This window comes from Aethalodelphis obliquidens, unplaced genomic scaffold, assembly GCF_003676395.1.
Source record: "Aethalodelphis obliquidens isolate GAN/ISIS:26980383/991018 unplaced genomic scaffold, ASM367639v1 scaffold6, whole genome shotgun sequence".
Lineage (NCBI taxonomy): Eukaryota > Metazoa > Chordata > Mammalia > Artiodactyla > Delphinidae > Aethalodelphis > Aethalodelphis obliquidens.
This window is the reverse complement of record NW_020837950.1, coordinates 38,677,500-38,704,262: the sequence shown is the minus strand read 5'-3', so window position 1 is coordinate 38,704,262 and position 26,763 is coordinate 38,677,500. Positions and strand designations below refer to the sequence as shown.

The following is a 26,763-nucleotide window of genomic DNA, read 5'->3' as shown; positions in this document are numbered from 1 at the left end:
CTCCCTAATTTTTATCGCGTAATTGCAAGAGGATGGGGCAGAAGGCTGTACTGTTCAGTACTTTTATGACAAGCTGTTTAATGTTCAGTTCACTTCTTTCTTAATTGGGGCTCATAGCTAAGTACCATATCCTACAGTCTGACTGACCCGAACCTTATTCAAAAGGCTCAACCCTGAAAATGAAGAGAAAGAAATGCATACTATTGGTTTGAAATTGGAAAGTGTTACAGCAAATTGTGGTCATAAGTCATAATCACTGTTCCTCAGGGTAAAATAATGAATTGAGCCCTATAACAGCAGTTTAATTCATTATTTCACCCATAGGAGCTGTTGTTACTCGTTCCAGAATGGCTGCGGAGCATTGTATGATTCGCACAATACGTTTCCATTCATCACTCATGATGCAGGGATATTAATGCCTTTGAGTTAATATAAGCAGATGTTTTGTGGTCAGGCTGAGTGGAACCAAATTGTTTTCTGATGTTACCCAGAGAAAATGCCTCCTTTCTAAGCCCACATTCATTTTACTTGCCTCCAGTGAAACCACTGCACTTAGTGATGTATTTCTTGGAATAATTTTTAAAGACATGAATGTGACTTCTGTTCTTCAGATCACATGAAAAGTGTCCCTAGCCCCTGTCCCCGGAGGTGGGCCCTTGGAAGCACCAGGGGGCTGGCTGGCAGGGCTTGTGGTCTGTGGCCAAGCTTGGCTTGCACATTGAGAACAGGAGAATTGTTGATGGAATGTGAGCGCCACACAGGTGAATGCTGGGGCACAGACCCTGGGGAGGTTCACAGGGGCACAGGTGGGGGTCACGGTGAGGGTCCCTAGCCACAAGTGTGAAGGTGTTTGGCACAGATAAAGCACAACTAGAAGAGCCCAGAGTGGGCCTGGGCGGTGGTCTTCTGAGCCAAGGGGGCAGACTGCCTTCTAGGCCAAGCCCCCTGTGGGTTCAGAGTGTCGCTTCAGTGAACTGCTCGTAGGTCTTTGCAATGCAGATCCTTCTCCTGGTCTCATCGGACGCTCAAAGGCCTTGGTAGGAATGATTTTCTTTTTAAAACTACAGTAAAGAGGATTAGATTAAAAAAGGATTTCTGTGACAATGTATTCACAATGTGGATCTGTATCCTTTAAACCACATTATAAACCCTTTTGGGGGGCCCTACTTGAAAGTCTGACTTACTTCCGAATGGAATAAAGCAGTTAAATGATACTGCCTGACGTGCATGTAACCGTCTCAGCCCAGTACCGTATGAGCGCTTGAGCATTTATTAATTTATGCTGCCCCATGTGGTAGGGACTGTTGCTGGGCCCCCAAGTCCTAGACTCTTAACCATGATGCCTACCACTGCTGTTGGGGGTCTGCACTGAGGGAAAGCACTGTGTGTTGCTGTGAGACCTAAACAGTGTAGAGTGCAGTGGCGCAGAAGGACAGGCTGGCTGCCGTCATGCTTGCCGGGCCCTGCCTGCCCACCTCCTCCATCATCCGGGCCTCTCATCTCCCTTTTCCGGGACTCATGGAGAGGGAGGACGTGGCAGGTGTGTCGTCCCAGGGCCTGTATGTCCCCTGCCCTTGGTGCTGATCATGGAGCTGAGGCTGCATTCAGCACTGCACCTTGTGAAGCCCCTGCCTGTGCGGGCTGCCAGTGAGCCCCAGGGAGCTCTGTGTGCCTGTGCTACTCAGGCCTGAGAGGGTAGGAGACCAGTAGTGGCCCTCTAGAATTTGAAACAAGGGAGAGGGAAGGGGCCGTCAAAGCATTTAATGACTCATTTTGCATATCCAGGATCTACTCCTGAAGAGATTAAATAACAGTAGTTAACGTTTATGGAGGTGAAGTTGGTAAGCAGCTTCCACGGATTAGCACATATCTTCCTCCTAAGGACCCTACTGAGTACTGCAATTATCCCCAGTTTAGTGATGGAGGCAGAGACACAGAGAGGTTAAGTTACCTGCCCAAGGGCATACAGCTTAGAAGGTAAAGGAGCTGTCCCTCCTCACCCTTAGGATCAGGCGGGAAAGGATAAGAATAACCAACCACATCTGTTCACAAAGAGAAACTGACAGGCCACACAGAAGGCCAGTGACTGGGGCAGGGTCACCCAGGAAGTTCCCATGAGGCCGCAGGAACTGGGCCATCAAAGCCCCTGGCATATCCTCGCCCCGCAGCCTGGCATTTGGTGGCTCCCTGCCTTACTCGGCGGATGAGAGGTGAGGTGTACAGGTTTGCTGCCCAGACAGTCTCGGAAACCTCCCTGCAGCCTGTGCGAGTGAATGCGGTCAGCATCCTGGCCGCTGCCTAACCTACCAGAGCGTGGCCAGATCTCGTTAAATGGCTCCCTGTGGGAAACAGGTTTTGTTGGGTTTTTAAATGCAGTTTCATTGTTACTCCCAACCCCTGAATGGAGGCTGCTCTCCATAGATGTGGTGCGGCAAACCTCTCTCCTCAGCCCTTACCACTGCTTGATCCCTTGAGGCATTTGTTTCTCTCACTTCCTCCCGGAATGGGGAGTTTCTCAGGTGGCATCAAGAACCCATGGGTTGGAAGGAAGTCAGAGCCAGAATCTGATCCCAAACAGAAAGCTTTGTTCCCAAGGACCATTTCCAGTAATAAACCACCTCAAACCCCTAGTTAATTTTGTTTAGGAACAGTTTAAAAGCATGAAAGGGCTGTAGATTTAAAAGGGTAGGGCCATATTATTGTTAGAAAAATTCAGAGAAAATGCCCCCTGCCACCCCACCCCCAAAACCTGAGTAAAGTACCTGAGAGAATTAGTCAGATTAGCACCCACATGCTGAAGTAATTGTATTTTTTCATATATATCAGACTCTTAAGTAACTGTTGACAGTTAACAGAGCTGATTCTTTCAGACTCAAAAGTGACGCTTTTATTCCCTTAAATAGCTTTTTTGACACATAATTAGAAGGGCCGTGGCAGTGCCCTGGCAGCGGCCAGCAAGGGAGCCTGCCGGTTGCCCCGGCCCTGCAGGAGTCTCCCCACCACTCCGGCCTCCTGGAGCCTCGCCAAGCCCGGCCTCTGAGGTGGCCTGGGGTGGAGTAGAGGCCTCTGTGCTTTGATGAGCGGCTGGTGCTGGGAACCCACGCCCTGTCGTGTTTCGGGCCCTGTGCTGGGCTCGGGGTCCAGAGGAGAAAGACCACCCCGCCCAGGAGGGGAGCCAGACCCCAAACACGCGTGGGAGTGCAGTGATGGAGGCGAGAGCAGAGAAGCTTTAAAGGGTGGGGGATGGTGGAACATGACGAAACCTGCCCTGCTGCGTCTGATGACTAAGAAGGTGCCTATGCTGGGTTTCTAGGGACCCGTTGGAGTTCCCCAGCCAGAGGACGAATCCACCTTAGGCTGAGGGCTAGCCTGTGCAGAGATGAGGCAGGGGATGGCAGGAGATGCCCTCGGAGAGGCCTGGGGCATGGCCGGCTCGTGCACCTGGCGTCAGACCTGATCTGCAGGGTGCAGGGGCAGGGCCGGCATGTGACTGATGGGATGGAGGGCAGACTGAAGACTATGAGAGATGAGGGCAGAACTTAGATAGCAGGGAAGGAACGAATACGGCAAGTGTGCCAAGTAAAACTGGCAGAGTAGGAAGGGAGGTTGCCAGCCGAGAGCCTCGCAGAGGGGCTGGAGGGAGAGGAAAAGGACTTGACGTTGAGGAGGCCCCGCTAGAGGAAGCCTCCCTGAGTGACGGGGCGCGGGAGTGAGCAAGGCGGAGGTAAGGGGTGCGGAGGGGCCGGCGGCTGTAACAAGGTTGCTGCGCGGGCAGGTGCGGAGGTGAGAGCACAGCCCCCCTCCCTGGTGGACCAAGCCCCTGCATGTGGACAGCGGCCTTTTCCAATGTGTGTGGGTCCAATACGTTTCCCACCTGAGCGGCTCATAGTCATGCAGACAGTTTGAGACACGCACAACTCAGTACAAGGCAGAAAATGGCTAATATTCTAAGGGATTTTGAGAAGATACCAGGCCACGATTAGAAAAATGAGAAATAACCTTGAGCTCCAAGGCCCAGGACAGTATCATGGAGAAGGTGGCACATGAGCTGGGAACACGTGGGACCCGTCGGGGAAGAGACGGAGGAGTGGACGCGTGAGGCCTGAGTCATCATCGTGGACGACAAGCTCCTCCTGGTCCCACACCATGGCGGCGCTTCAGATGTGCGCCGTCCTCGCGTTTGACCAGTATCGAGCTGGCAGGATGGCTGGGAGAGCAGCTGTCCACCCTGCAGTTAGCTCAGCTCTGATGAACTCCCCGGGTGCTGGGGTGGCATCGTTACCCAGACTGAGCCCCAAAGCCTGGTGCCATCCCAAGCACCGGGAGTGCAGCCTCTCCAGCTCCCGGGCCTGTGTCCCTGTTGTGGCGACTGGCCAAGGCCAGGCTCTGCGATCAGACTGAGTCCCAGTGCGGTCCTGCCACTACCCTGATTCAGCACGGCCGCGCAGCCTCACCGCTCCATTTAAAGAGGACGATGTCAGGAGGTCGTGAGGGCCCAGAGGGAGAGCAGGGCGGCCAGCCTAACGGGGCTGACCCACAGGCCTCCGCGCTCCCAGTCAGAGTCGGCTTGCATGCTTGCGGTTCAAATGAGTGAGATGGAAAGTCCAGCCACAGGCAGCCCTGCTGCACTGCGGGGTTTCATTTTCTTCCTACGGCCTGGCTATCCTCACACGAACACTCAGGGTCTTCCAGCAATGCCGCCACGATCCATGCTGGAAAGAGGGGCTCCGCAGTGATTCTTAGAGGGCGGATCAAAGGTTTCTGCACAGACACGCCTTGCTCGACACTTGCCTTTCGCTGTGGTGCTTTGAGACTCTAGTCAGTTTGTCCTCATCCTTAACGTGTTTGTTTCCTTACAGTTCGAACAAGAAAATCAGCGCCTGATTGGTGAAATGAACAGTCTGTTTGACGAAGTGAGGTATGTGTGTGGTTCCTTTGTGAGCCGCTGGCCTAGTTTACAACTTTCCCCAGAACTAGGAACTTTGTTAATTTACTCTGGTGCCCAGGCATCCACATGTGGCCCTTGGGCCAAATGTAGCGCCCCTCCCGCCACTTAGGGGGTCAAGGAAACTGCCTGAATTCACTGACTCCCCTCGACCTGTGGGCCTGTGAGGTAACCCCACGGGCTGCCACGAGGCTCCCAGGTGCTGCTGCCCCACCCAAGAGGATCGGCTCCTGATGGCAGATGACACCAAACCTAATGACCCCTGCCACGTGGGGGCTAGCTACACTTAATTACTCCAAGATGAAAGGGAGACCTCGTGAGGGACGGCTGACAGGGAAGCCCTGCGGTGGCTCCACTGGGGTCCGGCTGCTCCCTCACCAGGGCGATCGGCCACGCAGAAGGCCCGTGGCCGTGGCCCACACAGGTGTGGTTACCAGCCCTCCGGTGAAGGCACTCAGGCCTCTTGCCCTGGGAATGCCGGGAGCATTCTGAAAGGATGCGCCGGAACTCTTGTTGCACCGTGGTCACTTCCCAAAAGAAGATGCGTCCTGACATTACACTTGCGCAGCCCTGGAGACTGAGTGCAGGTGTTTCCCTCTGATCGCTGCCCCCGGCTCTTCCCCCTGTCTCTGGCTTCACAAGCACGTCTCCCAGTCCTTCCTCAGAGACGGCGCTCTCCCCACCCTCACCCCTCCTTACTCTTCTCCCAAGTCTCCTCTCCTTCCCTCACCTGGTCTAGGGGGACTCAAGGCCCGAGCGACACAACTAGGGATCATCTCCCCATCGAACATTTCCGCTTCCTCCTGGGCTGGAGCTCAGCCGCTGCCTGTGCTAAAGCAGCTGTCAGCTCAGCCTCTAGACGTGCACCTCCCGGCCCGCCCCAGGGTCACCCTTGCCACCCATGAAACGGGGAGAAGCCCGCACACTTAGTTGCCGATATCCCAGTGTGGGATGTTTTCAGCCAGAATCAGGTTTCCTTTCAAAGTTGGGTTGAGCGGTGAACGCACTCTTCCCCCTAACCTGCTGAGAGGTAACAAAGTTGGGTGACAACACATTCTGACGTTTTCTTTTGAATCCCCCCCCATGTGTCACGGTGTTGCTAAGACAGGGCTCGGCATTAAAGGAGACTTTACTTTGTGTGACTGGGCACAGCTGCGCGCCCCTGGCCCGGGCACTGGCTCAGGAGGCTGGGCCCCAGAGCCAGCTTATCCAGGGGGGCGGGGTGGGTTTCCAAACAGTCCAGTATGCCCCAGTAAGCTGAGGGATGTTAAAGGGGAACCGGTAAGGAGAGTGAATCTTTCTCTGCCCGTGTTCTCCTTCCCTGAGCCTGACGCGGCGTCCCCTCCCTCTCTCATGCCTTCACTTAGAAGAGACACCTTCTTTAGAGATGTGTGACGCTGCTGTTAAGATCACCAAGTACTAATAGTTAATGTGTAATCTATTTTTTTTATGAAGGCAAATCGAAGGGAAAGTGGTTGAAATTTCCAGACTCCAAGAGATATTCACAGAGAAGGTTTTACAACAAGTAAGAAAAAATATAGTGGTTTTAAGATTTAGCTTAAAATGGGGATATACTAAGAACTCGGGACATTTCTTCTGAGGTCGTTGGGCCTCTGCAGCTGTGTGCCCAGAGCCTCCCCTTCCCCGGGAGCAGCCTCTCCAGTCCGGGGCAGCTCCCCACACGCCCCAGCCCTGTGCAGCGGAGCACGTGGGGGAGGGAGGCGGCTTGGGTTCTGGATGTCCTCTGGGAAGCTGGGGAGCCTCTCTGAACTACAGTTTTTTCATCTGTGAAATAGAGTGGCCCTCGCACGGTTGTCGTAAGGCTCCGAGAATACCCCATGGAAAGCACCCAGCACGGTGCATGAGTCGTAGCTTTTCAGTCAGCGGTGTGACAAGCTCAGATTTGGCCCTCTCAAATGCCGGGTCCCCGCCGCCTCAGGTGTCCCGTCCTCACAGGAAATGTGACTGTCCTCATACATGGATTTTCATGTCATTTCTACCTGCCTACAGTTCTGAAATTCTTCCAGCAGCCACTAACTGGCAAAATTTTCAGACACCTGATAAATTCTCCCTGTTGTTTTTAGTATCCACAGACTGGAAGAGTTTGAAAGACAAAATTATTTTTCTTCACTGTGTTATTAGACGGGGCTGCTTGGCTAAAGATACTCCACTCACAAGATGCCCCCTAAACCACACAGCCAGTCAGATCATTGCACGCTGGGTACACAAGGTGGTTCATAGGAGGTGCCCTTTTCACTAGCGTGTTGCAGGAACCATTCTAATATGTATCTGCTAAGCCTTCACTTGGAAGCCTGACGGCCATCAGTTCAGCCTCCGGACACAGAAAACAGCTCAGTCAGATGTCTCCCCCTCAGAGCACCCACTTGTCCTTAGAGGCAGCTCGGCGTGGCGGGAGGAGCTCAGAGCCCAGGTGGAGTCAGACAGACGGCCTCCACCCGGTTCCCCGTCACGTGTAATGTGACAGGAGCTCTTTCCCCCTCAGCAAAGCGGGGCTGAGGTCACCTGCGTTACTCTCAGGGGTGGCGAATGGGATCCGGGCCCCCTCAGGCTCTCAGTCCTGGAACCAGGAGCCGTTGTTTGTGGGCACGGCTGTGGCAGACCTGGGTAATGCACTGTTCACTAGCGCAGCCAGAGCCACGGGCCAGGGGCCTTCACTACAGCAGGGCTGCTTACATGCAGCAAAGTACTCTGAGGTCCTGGGGCCCAAGTGCACTAAAAGCCCTTACTTTTCACGACCATTTCTTCTGCTCCTACACTCAGCCCAGCCACTGAGGAGCACTGATTGCCCTTCACATTTGATTCTCAGTTGGGGGCTGGTTCTCGGTTAGGAAGCAGCAGTCCCGGGGTTCTGGACATGTGCCCCAGGAGGTGGCAGAGAGCCACTCAGGGCCCCACCCCGTGTCACCCCCAGGGCTCTGGGCCTCGACCTGGGAGGGATTTGCAGAGCACAGGCTGAGCCCTGCCTGGCTCCCTCGGGGTTTCTAAGACCTGAGAAGAGCTGAGTCTGTCTGGGCTTCCTCATCTACGTTGCACGGTGGTTCTTACCCATCCTCTCATGGGAACAGTGGCCGTGGTCAGCCAGCTCCCACTTGGAGGTTCTCTAAAAAAAAAGCGAGATTTTGGAGCAAAGCAGGCCTTGGCCCTCTCAGGTCCTTAGACTATGTGGCATTCACTGGTGGGAATCGGATGTCTGAAGGTCGATTTCCTCTCTGCGGTCCTGTATCAGTCAGGTTTCCCTAAAACCCACACTCGTCTATATTCCCTCCCCACCACCTAGAGGGAGAGAGAGGCCTGCTCCTTAGACCTCAGTGTGGTTCGCAGCCGGTGCAGGGGTGCAATGGTGGGTGACTAGCCAGCCACTCCTGTGTAAGCCCAGGATCCCATGTTTAAGCTTTCCCAGTATTTGGAGTAAAACTTTTGCAAACATCCTGCATACCATTTTGATTTTTAAGTTTTAGCTTTTTTTTTTTTTGAGAGAGAAAATGGTGATATACAAAGTGCCATTTTGAAGCTAGCACGTATGTTTTAGAGCCACGTGTGCTTTGAAGCCCCTGGCACGTGGTGGCCACTCTGCGATTGAACTCTTCCTGTCCAGTGAGTGGAGGAAGGCAGCCAGCCGGGGTGGAGGGAGCACAGGCACCAGGTCCAGTCCCAGTCCTGCAGCTTGGGTGCTGTGTGACTTTGGGTTTCTCTATGCTTTAATTAAGTTTCCCTCTTGTAAATGAGAGTGTTGCCTACCTGTCGGGTGCTATGAGGACCCGTGGGTTCATGGTGTGTAAAGCCCCAGCATTTAGTAAGTGGCAGCTACTGTTACTATGGTGACATATGCTCGGCGAAGGAGGTGGCAGTTGTATTTATCTGCTGTTCTCTTCCCCGACAGGAAGCTGAGATTGACAGTATTCACCAATTAGTAGTAGGAGCAACTGAGAATATCAAGGAGGGCAATGAAGACATCAGAGAGGTGGGTACTCTCGGGGCACCGTGTCTGATTTGGAGGGGCGCTGAGTCCAGGCAGTAGTGTCCACCCTGTCTGGGCCACGTGCACAGGGCTGGTCTCAGGACTGCGCTGGATGGGCCCGTTCCACCCTGCCAAGCCCAGGACCCCACTCACTGCCCTGCAGAGGAGCCAGCTGGGGTGCAGGGGTCCCTCCCTAAGTCCGGGCTGGGCCCCACAGGAGAGGCTTGTGGGACCCCTCCAAGGACCCAGAGCCCTGGTCGCTGTTCACAGGGCCACCACAGTAGACTCTGTTGAGTGGACTTTATTTTCTGAGTCCAGTCCTCAGGTTTGGGTTGACATGGGACCGTTCTTGGACCACCACTGCCATCGCACTACTAGGAAGCACACGTCAGGGTAGTGGACACACGCTCTCATCCTGTCTGTGTGGGTTTAACCCTGGGGTGGACGTGAGCCATTTTTCCTGGGAGAATTGTGCATGATCTCCACGTGATGACTAACCAGAGAGGGAGATGCAGCCCATTTGTCTAACAGACTTTAAACCCACTTTTTGGTTTTGCTTAATAATTAAGGCGTCTGTGCAAGGTAAGCATAGGGTTGAGCAGTCCACACAGTCAGAGCCCCGCCGGGAGAGCATGTGCAGATGCACGAGGCAGTTGAGAGCCTTTCCAGCCTAACCCCCGTGCCCCGCCCCCCAGGCCATCAAGAACAACGCTGGCTTCCGCGTGTGGGTGCTCTTCTTCCTGGTGATGTGCTCCTTCTCCCTGCTCTTCCTCGACTGGTACGACAGCTAGGCGGCCACACCCGGCAGACGGCGCGCTGGGCGCGCTGTCGTGGTCCCTGGCGTTGGAGCCATCGGTGGGGAGGGGGCACGGAGATATGTACTCACAAAAGGGACACCCGACTTGTGGTTTTAAGCCCATGTAGTAGCTGAAAAAGAAAACAACACAACTAAACGTGGTCTGCGTCACAAGCCTGCGGCCAGAGGGAAGGAACCGGGAGGGTGATTATTCCTGCACCTGATGGGGCCGCCCCGGGGAGCGGGGAGCCTCCTCCTCCGCAGGAGACACGCGGGCCTCCTGCTCCACAGACGTCTCAGGCTTGGAGGCGGCGCCGGCCTTTCCCTCCTGGCGGCAGCAGGAAGAGCACTGGCCAGTAGCTTCTCACAGCACATGATGGGTTGTTTCCTGGGCTTCCTGTCTGCCTCAGCCAACTGATACACAGACTCATCGCGCGGTAGAGAAGATATCACCTTCGCCCTGGGAGTCTAGTGTATACAACTACAGCCATTTAATGTATTGTTGGTGGGTCCAAGGTTAGAAAGTCAGTGCGTGCCCACCTGCCTCCTGCCTGGGAAGAAGTGTGCGGACGGGGCCTGGCTCCCCTCAGAAATGCTGCCCCCAACACTCTCCTGATGGGTGGGCAGGGGGTGGGGAAGGCCCAACTTGCGGCCACTGGGGCCCACGGAGCTTCGTCCAGAGGAGGACTTGGGCCTCTCCACCCCCCAGAGCCCCAGGGATCAGGAACGCCTGCTTGTACTCAGGCACAAGGCATCTGCGGCCACATCTGTGCAGAAAGCGCCCGGTGCGCATGGGCCCCCAGGGTGTGGGTTCGAGGGCTCTGCACAGACAGTCCAGGGAGCACCACGGGGATCCTGTGTTCTTTATTTGCACAGAGGGAAAATGTCAAAAGTTACATGTGAATGAGCTTACAGTCAATAAAATACATGTCTCCTAGAAAATACAAATAGGGTTGCCTTGACACTGCATTGACACGGGCTGGAATCTGCTGATAGATGCTATCTCCACAGAAGTTCTGGCGCGCGGTTATTGCTCTTATGCGTCGGCACAGCTTCACAACGTCCATGACTCTACGCCCGCCCACTGCTCCGAGGTCATGGTCGTCGTTTCCAAACACCCTTGATAATAAAATATACTGTATGTTTTGGAAGCACATTTCAGGAGACAGTAATGGAGTTGGCCATGACCACCATGCTTGTTCGCAACAGATCTTGCACTATTTGTCATTTATTTTTGATCTAAAAAAACAGTGAAACTTTTGACATGTCCACCAGAAACAACACATTTAAATAACATGGAAGAAAATGTCCATGAACGTCTTTTTTTCTATTTAATCATCTTACACACTTAGTTTATCTAACTGGCAATTTTGTAAACATATACTTTAATGTCAAGATTCAGGATGAAACATAATTGTCTTACAAAGATTGTGAATGAAAATGTCATAACTGGACTTGCAAGGTGCGACGCCAGCCCCCCTCCCAGCCTTTCCTGCCTGCTTCTTACATCAAAGGAGTTACATCTGTCGCACAAAATAAAAATTAAAGTAGCCTTGGCTTACCAGCAATTACACTTTCACTTTTCTCACCCAGCTAATTATTTTAAAACTAAGTAGCTAATACAGCTGTCGGTGCAAACTTATTCATAATAGATGTGAACAAAAGGGCCGGTAGGTTTCATTCCTACTCAGCCCATCACAGAGCAGACAGACTAGCTACAGGGAGATGGGTTCTGCAGCCTGTGGCCCAGGGTCCCCTCTTCCCAGAGTCCCCACCTCACATGCTCTGACCCAGTCCACATGCACTGAGGGAAACACGGCTCCCCTGCCCAGCGGGCGCCCTCTGTACCGAGAGGCAGCCTTCTGCCTGCAGCAGTGACCCCTGCCCGAGCCGACCTGCCACAGCGCCTGCGCACTCAGGAGTGAGCACGGGGCAGGCGAGGGCACAACTGCGACCTGATGGCATCTTTCCTTCCTTCCCTCTGACGCTCACTATGGTGCATCTTGACCACTGGCACTATTGCCATTGGCGGGAAGGGGGAAGAAACGTGCAGTACAGCTTGCTCTTAGCAAAGCAAGGGATCACTCTAGATATGGCTATGGTGTAAGGTCTGCAAACGGCAAGGTGGTTTTAAAAAAAAAACAATCCCACAAAATGCATCATTTATCTGAAGTCTGAACCCCTTGCATATCCAGTGTAAATTTATTTTTTGACAGCATCCAATAAATCCCAGTAAAGTTGCTAAATTAAGATTCTTTACCATGGCAAGTGGCGTCAGAGCTCTTTTAGCAGCGCTGATATGCCCTTGATTTTAGCCCATGGTCTGCAGCAAGCTGTATTCGCAGAGCAGCGTTAGCAAACAGAAGCAGTGGCACCATACATGAGTAGCCTCTAAATTACCAGTAATTCTATCTAATGAAATCTCCCTCAGAGTCCCTTCGTTACCTTCCAGCGACACTGTAAGGAACCTGCCCATCTCGCTAAGCGGATTTCTCAGCAGCCTCCGTCTCCTGCTCTGAGAGCTTCTCTTCGGACAGAACTGACATCCACGGCGACACCGAGCGGGTGATGCTCTGCTTGGCCAGGTTGTAGTGGTTGATGACGGTGTAAAACTTCTCCCGGGCGTTGGAGTCTTGCTCCGCATAGTAGCTCTCCAAGCCTTCTGGGATGCACTGGGTGTTCTGAAAGACACGCCGCCCCCTGAGAAGCACGCACCGATGCAGGAGGGAGGCCCGTGAGTCTCCAGGTAGCACCCAACCCGTGGTCACTGAGCACCTCCCTGGGCTTGGAGGAAACTCAGAGATGAGCTGACTGCCTGACACTGATTGCATGGTAACGGGATGGACGTCTGTACGAGGCCGTGGCGACGGGACTTACACAGCGGGCCTTCCTGCTTCTTTAAAGATCTTACACTCGTGGTCATTGATTTTAAATCCCCTAGAAGACAATGGAACTTTTGACATGTCCACCAGAAGCAACATATTCAAACAGTGAAGGAAGGGAGTCAGAAAGGCTCCTGGGAGCAGGGGGTGGGGGCACTTGACCCAAAGGAGCCGGTCCTCGGGGCAGGAGGACAGGGACACAGGCTGAAGAGAGGCCCGCGGCCGGAGCAGAGGGTGCAGAGCCACAGGACACAAACGCTGGGGAGAAGGCAAGGGTCGGGGGGTCAGGACACACCACCTACAAGGGCCTGGTAGGGAGCTGTGTGACCTGGAGATCCAGAGAGCCTAGGAAGCCACGAGGACCCCATGAGGGCACGTGAGGGTGGGGGGCTCTCGGGGGGCAGCTGTCCACTAAGGGAGAGGCACTTCCCTACAGCCTGTGGAACCCGGGGGTGGGGAGGTTAGTCCCTAGCTCTCGTCTGCTCACCGGGGGTCTAGGGCCCCCCAAAAGTCAGGCTGCCTTCCCTTGTCCATCCAGCAGCCGGGCTAAGCCGCCACCCACCCCGTCTCCACATGTCGCTCGCCAGGCCCTGAGGAAGGGGTCGCGGGCTGCATTCTGCCTCCCCCCGCCCTTCTCCCAGTGGCAGGCGGGCGCGTGAGGCCCAGCTCGTGACATGCTTCTCAGCCCTCCCAGCAGCCAGTAGAAGCCATGGGGCTAACTTCTGGCCAACGGGCTGTGAGGGGCTCCTGCCCTCCACCGCTCCCTTCTCAGCGGCTTTGATCGCCTGGACTAACCTGCCTGGAGAGGGACAACACCCTGGGGGCCGGCAGCGCAACACGACAGAATCGGGGCTCTAGGAGGACCTCAGGGAGCCCCACTGCCTGCCAGCTGCAGCTTTAATGAGAGAGAGAAACCTTCCATCTGGCGGAAGGCACGTTACCCGTGTCTCTAAGCAACCAAAGCATTACAGGAACGCCAAGGTCTGTCACACAGTGAAGGGAGACTGCAGTAACAAGGGTCCTGGGCCTTGGCTACCTTCAGTCACCAGGGAGACTTTTAAACCCCCTGATTCCCAGCACCGCCGCAGGATCCGGCTAGCACCCCCGAGCAGCATCTCAGCCGAGGCCACCTCGCTGGCAAGAGCGCAGCCAGGATTCCACCACCTCCTGGGGCTCAGAGGACACCCCGCTGCTCCATGCGCTCCTCTGCCTCTCTGGGCTGAGCAGTCTCCCAGCAGGGAGACCGTGACAGAGTCTCTGATGGTCACCAGGATGGCCGGTGGCGGCTACTGCCCTGTGGACGTGGGCGCCAGCCTGGGATGCACGGGGGGACCTCCTCTGGGAGCCCTGTCCCTGCCCGAGCCGGGTTTCTTCAGCCTCCGGAAGCTAAAGGCAGGTTAGCTCCGTCTCCCTGTTAAGGGGCTGCTCCTTGGAGTCTCTGCAGACCCAAGGCCCGTCTCCACATCCCAGCCCTGCCACCACACCGGTTCCTTCTGACAGGTGGCCAAGTGCCTTCCGGGCACGATGTCTCCCTGTGAGCTGAGATCTGTTAGTCCCATTTCAGTCACAGCAAGTGAGGCCCAGAGAGGGAAGGGACCACGGGGCAGCGTGGGAACCGAGCTCCAACCCGGGCCTCTGCTCAGTGCACTCCAGACGTCGCCCCACCACCCCCAAAGCTGCCGATGGTGACTGCTCAGCTCAAAGGCAGAACAGTGAGAAACAAGGCAGCGAGGTCCCCCCGGGGCGCCGGAGCAGGACTGTACGCCCTGGCAGCTTCAAGTTCAGCCAGCGTTCGTGAGGCCCCAGCCAGGCACACCCGGTCCCGCCTGGGCTCTCAGCATCCTCAGAGGTGGGTGTGGCGGAGCTCCGTCCGCAGGGCTCAGGAGGCTGGGCTGGAGCGGGGAGGTGCTGCCCGGGAGGAGCTGCTGAGGCCAGGACCAGGGGAACCCGGTGAACGCCACAGCCTTCGTCAAGCCCTCTTTGGGCACCAGGCGGGCAACGTCACCCAGTGGACCCGGAGGCCTCCCCGGTGTGCGGGCCCATTTGCCCGGTATCAGGAGCAGCCGCACAGGGCCGAACACATGATTTGTGGACGAGAGAAGGGACCACGTCTCAGTCTCAGAAAAGCTCCCGTTTGAGCCACCACAGAGGCTGGGCCGAGTGTGACCCAGGGCCTCCTGTTCCACCTGTAAGTGAGCGAGCTCCCTCTCCGTCCGGACGCTTCTTACAGGGGTCACCAGCCCTGTGTCTGCGAAAAGGAGTGTCAGCCTGAGGTTAACAGGCTCTCCCACAGGTGGGCTGCCCATCGGGTGCAGAGCGGCTCACACCAGTTCTGGGCCAGGCCCTGGGGATCCCACAGGCCCTGCAGCCCCGTGCCCACCCCGTGGCCTCCAATCAGGATCCAGCTCTGCCGCTCACACTGGGAAGGGGCAGGTGTGGCCACTCGGCAGAGGGAGGGCAGCGCTACCTGGCGTGCTTACTGGCGGATGTGATGGCGCCATGGCTGGTCCAGCCCTGGCCCACCTGGCTGCTATTCCATCACTCATGGGTCTGGGAGGATGGGAGGTGGTGAAGGAAGGGATGTGGTTTGCGGGCAGGGGGCTTTAGACAGCTCTGGGATTTGCCAGAGGTTTATAAATAAGTTGAATTTGACAGCAGATCCATCCATCCGCCTCTGTTCCCTGAGCCAGGGCTTCTCAGAGATGCGTGGCTCACTGCCGCTGGTTTAGTGAAGATGGAAGGGAAAATAATAAACGCGTGCTTTCCCCGCAGCCCTGATACCACCCTGCCCCATGGAGAACTGGTCTCCTTACCAGGTCACTGATCCTGAAATACAGACTAGAAACACCTGCCAGCTAGCTACTTCCAGGAGAGAAGTGACAAAGGGACGCAGTGTGTTTACGGCCCGGCGCCGCTGTACGCAGCGTTTCTGTGGGCTGAGGCCGGCAGGAGCAGGAGGTCACGTTACAGGGCGAGGTCACGTTTTCTGCCTGAGCCTCAGTCCCCTCGACTATAGAAAGGAGCTGATGAGTCACCGCCCGGGCTGCTGGGAAGACTGCAGCCAGCGCAGCACAGCGGACAGCAAGGATTAAAAGCCCACAGGGGCGCCGCTGAGGTCATGCATGCCCTTCTGTCATCGGCGTCCTGAGCCCGGCCACGCCTGGGCACTGGGGAGCCGGGCCACGCTGCAGGGGCAAACCGTCTGTTCAGCCCAGGGCCGGCCCTGCAGGTGAACTGGCCCCTGTCCAGCAGGCCGGCGGCCACCCTCCTCCCCCACCTGCACTGCCACCTCCCCTTCACTCTGTCCTTGCCACCAGCACAGGGTCTGGCAAGACATTCTGAGGCCACCAACACCTGCTGGGCAGTGAGTGACTCTGCTCCAGGCTAGGGCAGGCCTCCAGATGGGATGGGGCATCCCTGCCCTCCAGGCACCCAGGACAGACGGTCCCGCTGCCACCCACACAGCGAGGCTGTAAGACAGGGGTGCTGGGGAGGCACTGCAGGGGGGGGGGGGTGCTGGCGGCAGGCAAGACCCCGGGGGAAGACGGTTTCCAGGGGTGTCCGGGAGCCACGCAGGAGTAGGATGGGGTGGGAGCTCCGGGGAAGCTGCGACCTGCCCCCTTTGGCTGGAGAGACCCCAGCAGAAACACATGTCAGCTGTGGGTGAGCTCAGGGAGGTCACAGAGCTTCTAAGGTGAAACGATAACTGGACGGGTGAGGGAACCCAGGAAAGTGTCCCAACAGCCCTGGCCCACGGTCCAGGAGGCCTAGCTATTAAACCTCACATGCGAGCTCCCCGACAGCACGTCAGTCTACGAGGAGCACCCAACTGTAAACACCTTGTAGGGTCTGGGGCAGTTTCCTCCCATTGTGTTTAAGACCTTTCTGTAACACTCATCCAGTGCCTTCATGGTTTAAAAAAAAAAAGCAGAAACCTAGGATCCTCCCCAGCCCACATGTGCCTTTTTAAATCCCCTCGTGACACTCCTCAGCTTGGGGCCCCCTGCAAGAGGCTGGCCCGCGCCCCTCTACGCATCCCAGAAGCTCGGGCGCCTGTGCCCATCAGCCCTTCCCTCGGGGCCCGGGGTCAGCAGGCCCGGCCCAGTCTGTCCTCAGCACAAGCCCAGCCCACAGCAGGTCCACACCAGCGCCCCCCGCTCATTCGGGTCCCAGCCTGGACGAGCACCGTGCTCCCCAGGAAGGGGTGGCCACAGGCACGCGGTCCCCCACGTATTCCTTCTTGCCTAACTTGGCAGCATCCACGTCATCTGGACGTCGGTCTGCTGGCTTGCTGCTAGAACATGAGCTCCGAGGGCAGGCCCCTGACACACCCTGTGCCCCGTGGCACGCCCAGCACCCCACCACGCACACAGAAGGTGGCAGTTAATAAACAGATGCCGAGTAAAGAAGGACGTGCAGGGTGTGACCTCGGGTACGACGTCTCTGTACTCAACTTCCTGTTGGTAAAAGGGGGTCTAATGGCATCTACCCCATAGGGTTTCTGGGAGCATCAGAGATCCTAGTTAAAAGCTCCTTGTAAACTGTCGGGTGGTGGCATGTGATGCACATGTACGAACACGCAGAAAGGAGGGAGGAAGGGGACACACACACGCTCACACCTTCCCTCCTCCAGCCTTAGCCCGAGGGCCGTGGGATACAGGGCAGCAGCTCCCCGGCCCTCCCAGTGACCTTCTCCAGGAAGGACACCACCCATTAGATGCCAGTGGGAAATGCCAAGTCCCCCGAGGCGGAACAGCCTCTCAGGGGCTCTAAATTCCCAAGGCTGGCTGTGCACCGGAACCACCTGCAGAGCCTTTTAAACAGGCACACACCTGCCGTCCAAAGCTGCTGTGAGTCCGAGGACTGGGCCTCATCTCCCCGGCTCCACCTGGACCAGGTTATCTAGCAGAACCTGGCCTTGCAGGACAGGGAAGGCAGTTTGGGCCCATTCCTGCCTCCGTCTCAGGCACAGAGAGAACGAGCCCGGAAGGAAGCCCTGCATCTTCCTGGTGAGGCTGTGGCCGCAAGCATGGGAGCCATCTGCCTGGACGAGGACTCCAGTCCCCAGGGAAGTGGTCCTCCGCGCACCCGGCTTCCCTCAGGGCGCGGCTCCTGCGTCACCTTGGCTCCTCCGTCACCTTGGCTCCTCCTCCTTGACCTCAGGTCCTCCCCCCCCTGCCCCGCCCCCGCCTCCCAGATTCACTCCTGCTCCATCCGCAGCACCCAGACCGGTCTAGACCCGCATCTCTTCCCTGGTCGCCTGCAGCAGCCTCCTGTCCCTCCCTTCCAATCGGCAGCCTCCCCAGCCACCCGAGTGGCCATCCTATCACCTCCCTCTCCTCCAGCGGCCTCTGGCCAGCACTCCAGTCTGGCCACAGCTGGCTCTTCCCCAACAAGGACTACGTACGGACCGGCCCAGCCAGCACCTGTGTGCTGCTCCTCCCCTCGCCCACCTGGCTCAGCCCTGCCGTCCTCCAGCATCAGCTCATGTGCTGCCCTCCTCGAAGTCCCAGCACTCTGGGTCAGCCTCCTTTAAACCATGTTGTCTCCTGAGCCTCCCAACAGATCATAACTCCTCCAGCCGCAGCCCGGGGTGTGCACGGGCTGGTGGAAGGGGCCGGGGGCTTCGCCCTGCCCAGGCGCCCTTCCCCAGGTCCCTGCACGGCGCCCCCACGGGCCTCTTACGTGGTGGGCACAAAACGCACACTCGCTGAGCACAGAAGGGCTCAAGTGTCAGAAGCCTTGAAGCCGTGGAAGGAGGAGCCCATACAAGGGCCTGTGTCCCTCACATCAGCAGCTCCCAAACCGCAGCCACCCAGTGGCAGCGGGCGACCGGGCTTGTTCTGCTCGTGCCCAGCAGCACACAGGGCCGGGTTCTGCTTTCATTCCAGCAGCGCCAAATCCTGGGACTGATCATGTTCTCCTCTTCGCACTGGCTCTGGGAAGTTCAGAACCAAAAGGGGGCCCAGGTGCTGAGTGTATGGGACACGGGAGCAAGTCCACAGCCTGTGCGTTTCACTCCCGCTTCCTTCACCCCACCCCCTCACTTATTTTCTCCCCTTAATCCTGTGGCCCCATGTGTCTGCTTCTCTGCCACTTGGAGCCTTTGGGGAAGGAGGCATCATCACATCAGCAAAGCGAGCATGGAGCGTGGAGAGCCCAGCGGCATGGCGGGCAGACCAGGGTCTGCGGTCGGGGGGCTGGGGTCGCCCGGCCCTGCTCCCAAACCCCTGAGTGGTGGTGCAAGTCTTCCTCTCCCGGGACCTCTGCTTCCTGGCATGTCCCCTCATCACTCACTGCCCCCCCAGGGGATGTGCTAGGCCTGCAGACAGGAGCCTCCCTTTCACAGGCCCCGCCGTGACCCCGCTTCCCTGCCCCCAGGTCCCCATGAGGAGCTCCCGCCAGGCCCCAACACCGCCCCTGCCGCTCTAGCCCTGTCGTGAGTCACGTGGGGGGGCAAGGCGCAAAGGCATCGGGGGCCCAGGGGATGGTGGGGGCTTACCTTGAGGATGAAGCCGTCGGGGCAGGCACGGTCATACTTGTACACCTTGTAGACAACCAGGAAGACGACACAGGTGAGGAAGGCCAGGGCAAAGAGCACCAGCACGGACACCTGTGGGGGGGGGCGGGGCCGTCAGCACAGCTGAGGGGGCAGCCACGCAGACACACCCACACACAGATGCACACAGACACACACACAGGCCCGCAGGCCACTATACACGGGCACCGTCTCCGGAAGGAGGCACGGAACACAGAACCGGGAGGCCTCTGGTGATGAGCGGTCAGCAGAGTCACTTTACACTGGACAACTTTGTGTACCATTTTCATTTTTTCACCACAAGCTGCATCACCTTCAATTTAAATTAGCCATTTCTAGTATTCCAGGCCTTGCATAGAGAGCTCGGGGTACAGGTAACGATCAGGCCTCATGGACATCGGACACACCATCGAGCCGTGGGTGTGGGCTGCCCTTCTGATGCTGTGGGTCACCACAGTGACGCATCAGCCAATGGCTAATCAGCTGTTCCAGAGGCACCCCTGAGCCCTGGACACCAGCCCTGCCCTTGGCCTGCCAGCTGGGCAGGACAGAAGACCCTCCCGGGCCCCCATCACCTCCACTCTGGACGGTTTCCTGCGTGTTCGGTTAGAGCCTGTCCTCCCCACCCTGGAGGGCGGTCCCCATTAGCATGGGGACTCGGCCTTCTGCACCGTGGCTGGACCACGGGACGTACTCAGTAATGTCGGCAGATGACGCATGACAGCCCGTGAGCAGAGTGGGCCAGCGATGGGGGACCTCCCCGCTGCAGGGCCTGGGGCACGGGGGACGAAATGATGCTGCATCTGGCCTTGAAGGTGCTCCCTGGCTGCTGGGAGCCGCTGGGCAGGGGCGAGAGCGTGTCCTGGGCTGAAAGGGCGTGCAAAGGCCCTGCGGGTCAGGTCGGGAGGTGTGACCAGGAACCGCAGCACCCAGGCCCCCAGCCCAGCCCCACTACTCCCTCTCCTCTCCCCACACGGCCACCCTGGCCACCGGCCACTGCTGCCCGGGCTACGAGTCCCCACCTCCAACCACCCAGCTCACGCTCACTGCAGCCTGGGCGACACCCGTCCCCTCTGTGCCCCCCACCCAGGGAAGCAAGCAAGGAGTCTCTGTGTCACCCCCAAGGAGGCCCTTCCTGCCCATCTCTGCAGTCCGCCCCCGTCAACATCTCTGTCCTCTACCACCCGTTCTTCCCGTGACCCCTCACCTGGGCTGTCAGGGCTGTCACCCTCTCTAGCCACTCCAGCCTGTCTGGACAACCCCCGTGCACGTGGAGCCTGCGTCTGACAAGGGGACACAGGGTGGCGCCGCGGCTGCCTCAAGGCCCAAAGCACCCCCAGGGAAGATGCCATCTGGGTTCTGGTGGCCGCTATAGCACGTGGGCAAGGACAAGACCACCCGGCCCGGGTGGGCAGCCCGGGGAGACCGCAGAGGAGCTGAGCATGGAGCTGGGTGACAAAGGAGGCTGAATCTGAGGAACAGTGGCCCTGGGGACACGCGGCGGCCGAGGGAGCAGCAGAGTATGTGCGGGGCTTTGCGACAGGGGTGGCAACCCTGCCGGTGCCCGGCGCCCAGGAGGGGCAGCCAGATTCTGGGTAAGTCACCCCACTCCTCCAGGCCCAGGCTCCTGCCAGCCAATGGCAGTGAGAGGCCCCAGCTCCCGGGGCTGGTGGGAGGACGGCACCTAGGCACACGGGATGCTCTGGAAGGAAGCGTTTGCTGTTGTTGTGCAGCTGTCACCACAGCCATTCCCTTGCTCACTCGGGCCACACAGCTGGCAGACGCAGAGCTGGACTCTCAGCCCAGGCCGCACAGCCTCCCCCAGGCCCGCTGCCCTATCCCACCTGAGCCCCTCCCCACATTCACCTGACTACTGCTCACCCAAATCTGCCCTGCCTGGGACGCAGCTACCCACTGGCGGCCCCTGGGGGCAGCAAGGCCCACTTCAGCAGCTCCTTCCACAGTCTAGAATAGCAGGGTTGTCCATAGGGAGAGCCGTATTTAAAATAACTGAACTCCTTCGTAACCCTCTATATTCTATTTTGGGCATTTGAAAACATTATTCCAAGAAGAGGTCCATGGCGCACAACAGGTTAAGAAGCCCTGTTAGAATATGTCTTCCTCAATAAAATATTAGCGAACTGAATTCAACTACACGTTAATAAATACATGCACCATGAATGAAGTGGGATTCATTCCATGGTTGCAAGGATGGTTCCAACATCCACAAAATCTATGTGACATATCACAGTAACAAAATGAAGGATAAAAATCATATGACCGTCTCAACAGATGCAGAAAAAGCATGTGACAAAATTCAACGTGCATTTATGATAAAAACTCTCAACAAGTGGGTATAGAGGGAATGTACATAATAAAGGCCATATATGACAAGCCCACAGCCAACAGCATACTCAATGGTGAAAAGCTGAAAGCTTTTCCTCTAAGATCAGGAACAAGAAAGGGATGGCCACTCTTGCCAGTTTTATTTAACATAGTATTACAAATCCTAGCCAGGACAATTAGGCAAGAAAAAGAAATAAAAGGCATCCAAATTAGAAAGGAAGAAGTAAAACTGTTACAATTTGCAAATGACAAAGTATCTATAGAAAACCCTAAAGACCACCAAATAACTGTTAGAACTAATCAACAAAGTTGCAGGATACAAAATCAACATACAAAAAACTCTATTGCATTTCTATACACTAATAAGTGAGCGATCAGAAGAGTAATTAAGAAAACAATCCCACTTACAATTGCAAAGAATAAAATATCTAGGAATAAATTTAACCAAGGAGGTAAAAGACCTGTACACTGAAAACTATAAGTCAGTGATGAAAAAAAACTGAAGACGACACAAAAAAATGGAAAGATATTCTGTGCTCATGCACTGGAAGAATGAATATTGTTAAAATGTCCACACTACCACTACCCAAAGCAATCTACAGATTCAATGCAATCCCTATCAAAATTACATATTCATTTTTCACAGAAATAGAACAAACTATCTTCCAATTTGTGTCAACCATAAAACAGCCAAAGCAATCTTAAGAAGAAGAAAACCGGAGGCATCATGCTCCTTGATTTCAAACTATATCACAAAGGTATTCAAAACAGTGTGGTAGTGGTGTAAAAACAGACACATAGACTATGGAACAGAGAAGAGAGCCCATAAATAAACCCACATGTGTACGGTCAATTAGTTTATGACAAAGGAGCCAAGAATATAAAACAGGGAAAGAACAGTCTCTTCAATAAATGGTGCTGGGAAAACTGGAGAACCTCATGTAAAAGAATAAAACTCAACCACTAACACCACATCCAAATATTAACCCAAGATGGATTAAAGACTTGAACGTAGGACCTGAAACCAGAAAACGCCTAGAAGAAAACGCAGGTGATGAGCTCCTTGACATTGGTCTTGGCAAGGATTCATTGTATTTGACCCCAAAAGCAAAAGCAACAAAAGCAAAAATAAACAAGCAGGACTCCATCAAGCTAAAAAGCTTCTGCACAGCAAAGGAAATCATCAACAAAATTAAAAAGCAACCTACTGAATGGGAAGGAATATCTGTAAATCATATATCTGATAAGGGGTTAATATAAAAATATATAAAGAACTCATAGAACTCTAGAGCAAAACCCAAAGAATCCAACTAAAAAATGGGCAGAGGAACTGCACAGGCATTTTCTTCCGGAGAAGACATACAGATGGCCAACAGGTACATGAAAAGGTGCTCAACATCACTAACCATCAGAGAACTGCAAATCAAAACCATAATGAGATATCACCTCACATCTATTAGAATGGCTATTTTCAAAAAGAAAAGAAATAGTAACGGTCGGAAAGGACGCAGAGAAAAGGAAACTCGTGCAATATTGGTGGGAATGTCAACTGGTGCAGCCACTACGGAAAACAATTCAGAGGTTCCTCAAAAAACTAAAAATAGAACTACCGGGACTTCCCTGGTGGCACCGTGGTTAAGAATCTGCCTGCCAATGCAGGGGACACAGGTTCAAGCCCTGGTCCGGGAAGATCCCACATGCCACGGAGCAACTAAGCCCGTGCGCCACAACTACTGAGCTTGCGCTCTAGAGCCTGCAAGCCACAACTACTGAGCCCACGTGCCACAACAACTGAAGCCCACGCACCTAGAGCCTGTGCTCCGCAACAAGAGAAGCCACCACAATGAGAAGCCCGCGCACTGCAATGAAGACCCAACACAGCCAAAAATAAATTAAAGAATGAATTCACAAAAAAAAAAAGAACTACCATGTGATCCAACAATCCCACTTCTGGGTATTTATCTGAAGGAAATGAAAAAACTAACTTGAAAAGATGTCTGCATGCCCATGTTTACTGCAGCATTATTTACAATGGCCAAGATACAGAAGCAACCTAAGTTGCTTGGATAAAGATGTGGTATATATATTCAACGGACTATTATTCAGTCATAAAAAGAAGGAAATCTTGCCATTTGTAACAACATGGGTGGACCTTGAAGGCATTACACTAAGTGAGATAAGTCAGACCAAGTAAAACAAATACTGTTCAAGCTCACTTATAGGTGGAATCTTAAAAAAAAAAAAAAACTGAGCTCATAAATACAGAGATCAAATTGGTGGTACCAGAGGCGGGGGGGTGGGGGAAATGGGTGAAGGGGGTCAAAAGGCACACACTTCCAATTAAAGATAAATAAGTCCTGGGGATGTAGTATAAAGCATGGTGACTACAGTTAATAAAACTGTGCTGCGTATCTGAAAGTGGCTAAGAAAGTAGCTCTTAAAAGGTCTCATCACAGGAAAAAATACTGTAACTGTGTGGTGACAGATGTTAACTAGACTTACAGCGTGATCATTTCTCAATGCACACAAATATTGAATCATTCTGTTGCACAGCTGAAACTAAAATATTGCTATATGTCAACTACATTTCAATTTTTTAAAAAAGAGTATAGGGACTTCCCTGGTGGCGCAGCGGTTAAGAATCCGCCTGCCAATGCAGGGAACACGGGTTCGAGCCCTGGTCCAGGAAGATCCCACATGCCGCAGAGCAACTAAGCCCGTGCGCCACAACTACTGAGCCTGCGCTCTAGAGCCCGCAAGCCACAACTACTGAGCCCGCATGCCACAACTACTGAAGCCCACACGCTTAGAGCCCGTGCTCCGCAACAAGGGAAGCCACCACAATGAGAAGCCCGCGCACCGCAACGAAGAGTAGCCCCTGCTCGCCGCAACTAGAGAAAGCCAGCGTGCAGCAACAAAGACCCAATGCAGCCAAAAATAAATAAATAAAATGAATAATTTTTTTTAAAAATTTAATTTAATTAAAAAAAATTTAAAAGAGTATAATCTCAAGTCTTGGAGAGACGTGCATCCTTAAACCTATCCCTTGAATCAGAAGCCACGTGGGGTTTGGTTCACAGTACCCCATCTGTTTAGGTATAAAAAGAAGCCCCCCCTCTCTCCGCAGGACCGTGGGGAACCACCTCCTCAGGGCCGTCCTCCTGGAACCTGGCCTGGGCCTTCCATCCAGGATTCCTGGGCCCGATGGCCAAGGAGCTCCCAGAACTCAGAAATGAGAACACGACAGTCCCCCAAGCAGCCGAGGGAGAAGGCAAAGGAATAGATCCCCGGAGAATCAGCAGGAGGCATGGGGCATGGCAAACCCCAGCCCCCAACGGCGGGCTGTCCCCCTCCCCCCTCCACGCCTCCGTGAACCCCGGGGCCTCTCCCGGGCCCCAGAGTCTGCTCGGAGCTGGAAAGCACCCTGTGGGGAGTGGGTGGAGAAATGAGGGTTCACATTTCCCTACATGGCATGGTGTCCCCTGCAGTCACCACGGCCTGAGAGGCCTGAGAAATGAGCCACAGGCCTTTCCAGGAAGATCCCCAGCTGGCTCCGAACTGGATCCTGGCTCTGCCACCCGCCACCTGTGTGACGAGCAGGTCGCCTGCGCCTCTTGTCTCTGAAGAAGGGACAAGGCCTCACACTCTTACACGTTTATCAAGAGAATGAAGAGCTCTCAAGGGCTGGAGAGCATGTTGCCAGCCCCATGTGCTGCACCCCGGTCAAGGTTGAATTGTGCCCCAACCCCCCCAAAAAAAGTGGAAGCCCTAAGCCCGGTACCTGTGAATGCGACCTTATTTAGAAATAGGGTCTTTGCAGGGGTGATTCAATTAACTGAGGTCATTCGGGGGAGCCCTAATCCAGTATGACTGTGTCATGAAAAGGGGACATCTGGACACAGAGGTGCACACACATGGCCACGTGAAGACGGAGGATGGAGTGATGCACCTTCAAGCCACGGAGAGCCAGGGACTGCCGGCAATGCCCCGCCCCGCCCCAGGAGCCAGGAGGAGGCACGGAAGGGTTCTCCCCCGGAGGCTTCAGAGCACACCTGCTGGTACCTCAGTCTTGGACCTCTGGCCTCCAGAACCGGGAGACAATACATCTCTGCTGTTGGAGTCCCCCAGTCGATGTACTTTGTCCCGGCAGCCCTAGCAAACTAACACAGCCCCTAACACCAAGGCTGTTTTAGGCCCTGAGTGGTCAGCACTGGCTCACCTCCCCCGGAGGTCGCCCTTGTCCCTTCCCCAGCATGGCCAGGCTGGCGGCCTTCCCTCCTCCTCGCCAAAGCCCTGGCCAGGCCCACTGCCTCCCGGAGGGCTCTGGAACGTGCCAGCCTCTCTGGACACCGAGAGCGCATGTGTCCCCCATAACCCAGTATCTACCATTTCCTGAGTCAAGTGACATGAAACTCTGTCCCAGTTTGGAGAGTTTCATGAACCTCCCTCACCTCCCACCCCCATGAGACAATTAAGAATATTCCAGAACAGAATGTGAAATCACTTAGCCAGACATACCTGTTTCCTCCAGGCCCTGGGAGTACCCTCTGGCTTTCTCCACATGGGCACACCACGGCTGTAAGCACCCTGGAGAGCCCTGATCGCCCGAGGCTCCATCTTTCCGCCAATTCTGAAACACTCTGGCCAAGAGACAAGCCACCCATCCACTACCCGTTGTGTGTCAAGCACCCTGGGTTCTAGGCCTGCTCGGCCAACACACACAGTGACTCTGGAAAGGGCATCTGGCCCCTGACCCTCAGTCCCCTCTCAGCTGTGAAGGGGGGGCACCCACATTTACAGTGGGGTGTCCAGGAGACCTGGGCAGAGCAGCCCCTCACTGAACAACATAAGCCCCACTCCCTCAGGGCTGTGGCCTCAGAGCAAGGAAGATGCCTGGAGACCATCAAATCCAGCACCTTCCTGTACACGCGACGGAGGCCCAGCCACTGAAAAGGCAGCACCTCCAACGGGAACAATGGGACGCCCAGGTGGCCGAAAAGCCCGGGGCGCACACAAGAGGAGGGGCAGCCATCACCTCAGTGACCCGACCTGAGCACAGAAAAGGCCCCAACGGCGCTGTGTACCAGAATCACAGGAGCCTCCAAGGATCCCGGTACGCGGACCCCAGACCGGGAGATCCCAGACCGGGAGACCCCAATACCCGGACCCCAGACCGGGAGAGTCCAGACCGGGAGACCCCGATACCCGGACCCCAGACCGGGACACCCCCATACCCGGACCCCAGACCGGGAGACCCCAATACCCAGACCCCAGACC

General features: G+C 55.4%; 2 protein-coding genes across 6 annotated transcripts in view; one reads left to right on the top strand and one right to left on the bottom strand.

Moving 5' to 3' along the window:
• Window positions 1–10,787, top strand: part of STX18 (syntaxin 18) — a 120,923-nt gene extending 110,136 nt beyond the window's left edge. For all 3 annotated transcript variants that reach the window (XM_027103374.1, XM_027103375.1, XM_027103376.1), the window contains exons 8-11: window positions 4,860–4,918; window positions 6,401–6,470; window positions 8,847–8,927; window positions 9,620–10,787. In XM_027103374.1, coding sequence (XP_026959175.1) covers window positions 4,860–4,918; window positions 6,401–6,470; window positions 8,847–8,927; window positions 9,620–9,715 — 306 coding nt within the window. In that variant the 3' untranslated portion in view covers window positions 9,716–10,787. The remainder of the gene's footprint in view (window positions 1–4,859; window positions 4,919–6,400; window positions 6,471–8,846; window positions 8,928–9,619) is intronic.
• A 128-nt stretch (window positions 10,788–10,915) lies between these two features.
• Window positions 10,916–26,763, bottom strand: part of NSG1 (neuronal vesicle trafficking associated 1) — a 32,135-nt gene continuing 16,287 nt past the window's right edge. Inside the window, exons 4-5 of one of the 3 annotated variants that reach the window (XM_027103377.1) lie at window positions 19,105–19,215; window positions 10,916–12,420 (exon numbers count right to left, since the gene is read on the bottom strand). In XM_027103377.1, the coding sequence (XP_026959178.1) occupies window positions 12,214–12,420; window positions 19,105–19,215 (318 nt within the window). In that variant the 3' untranslated portion in view covers window positions 10,916–12,213. The remainder of the gene's footprint in view (window positions 12,421–19,104; window positions 19,216–26,763) is intronic. The other 2 variants (XM_027103378.1, XM_027103380.1) reach the window with 2 other exon arrangements.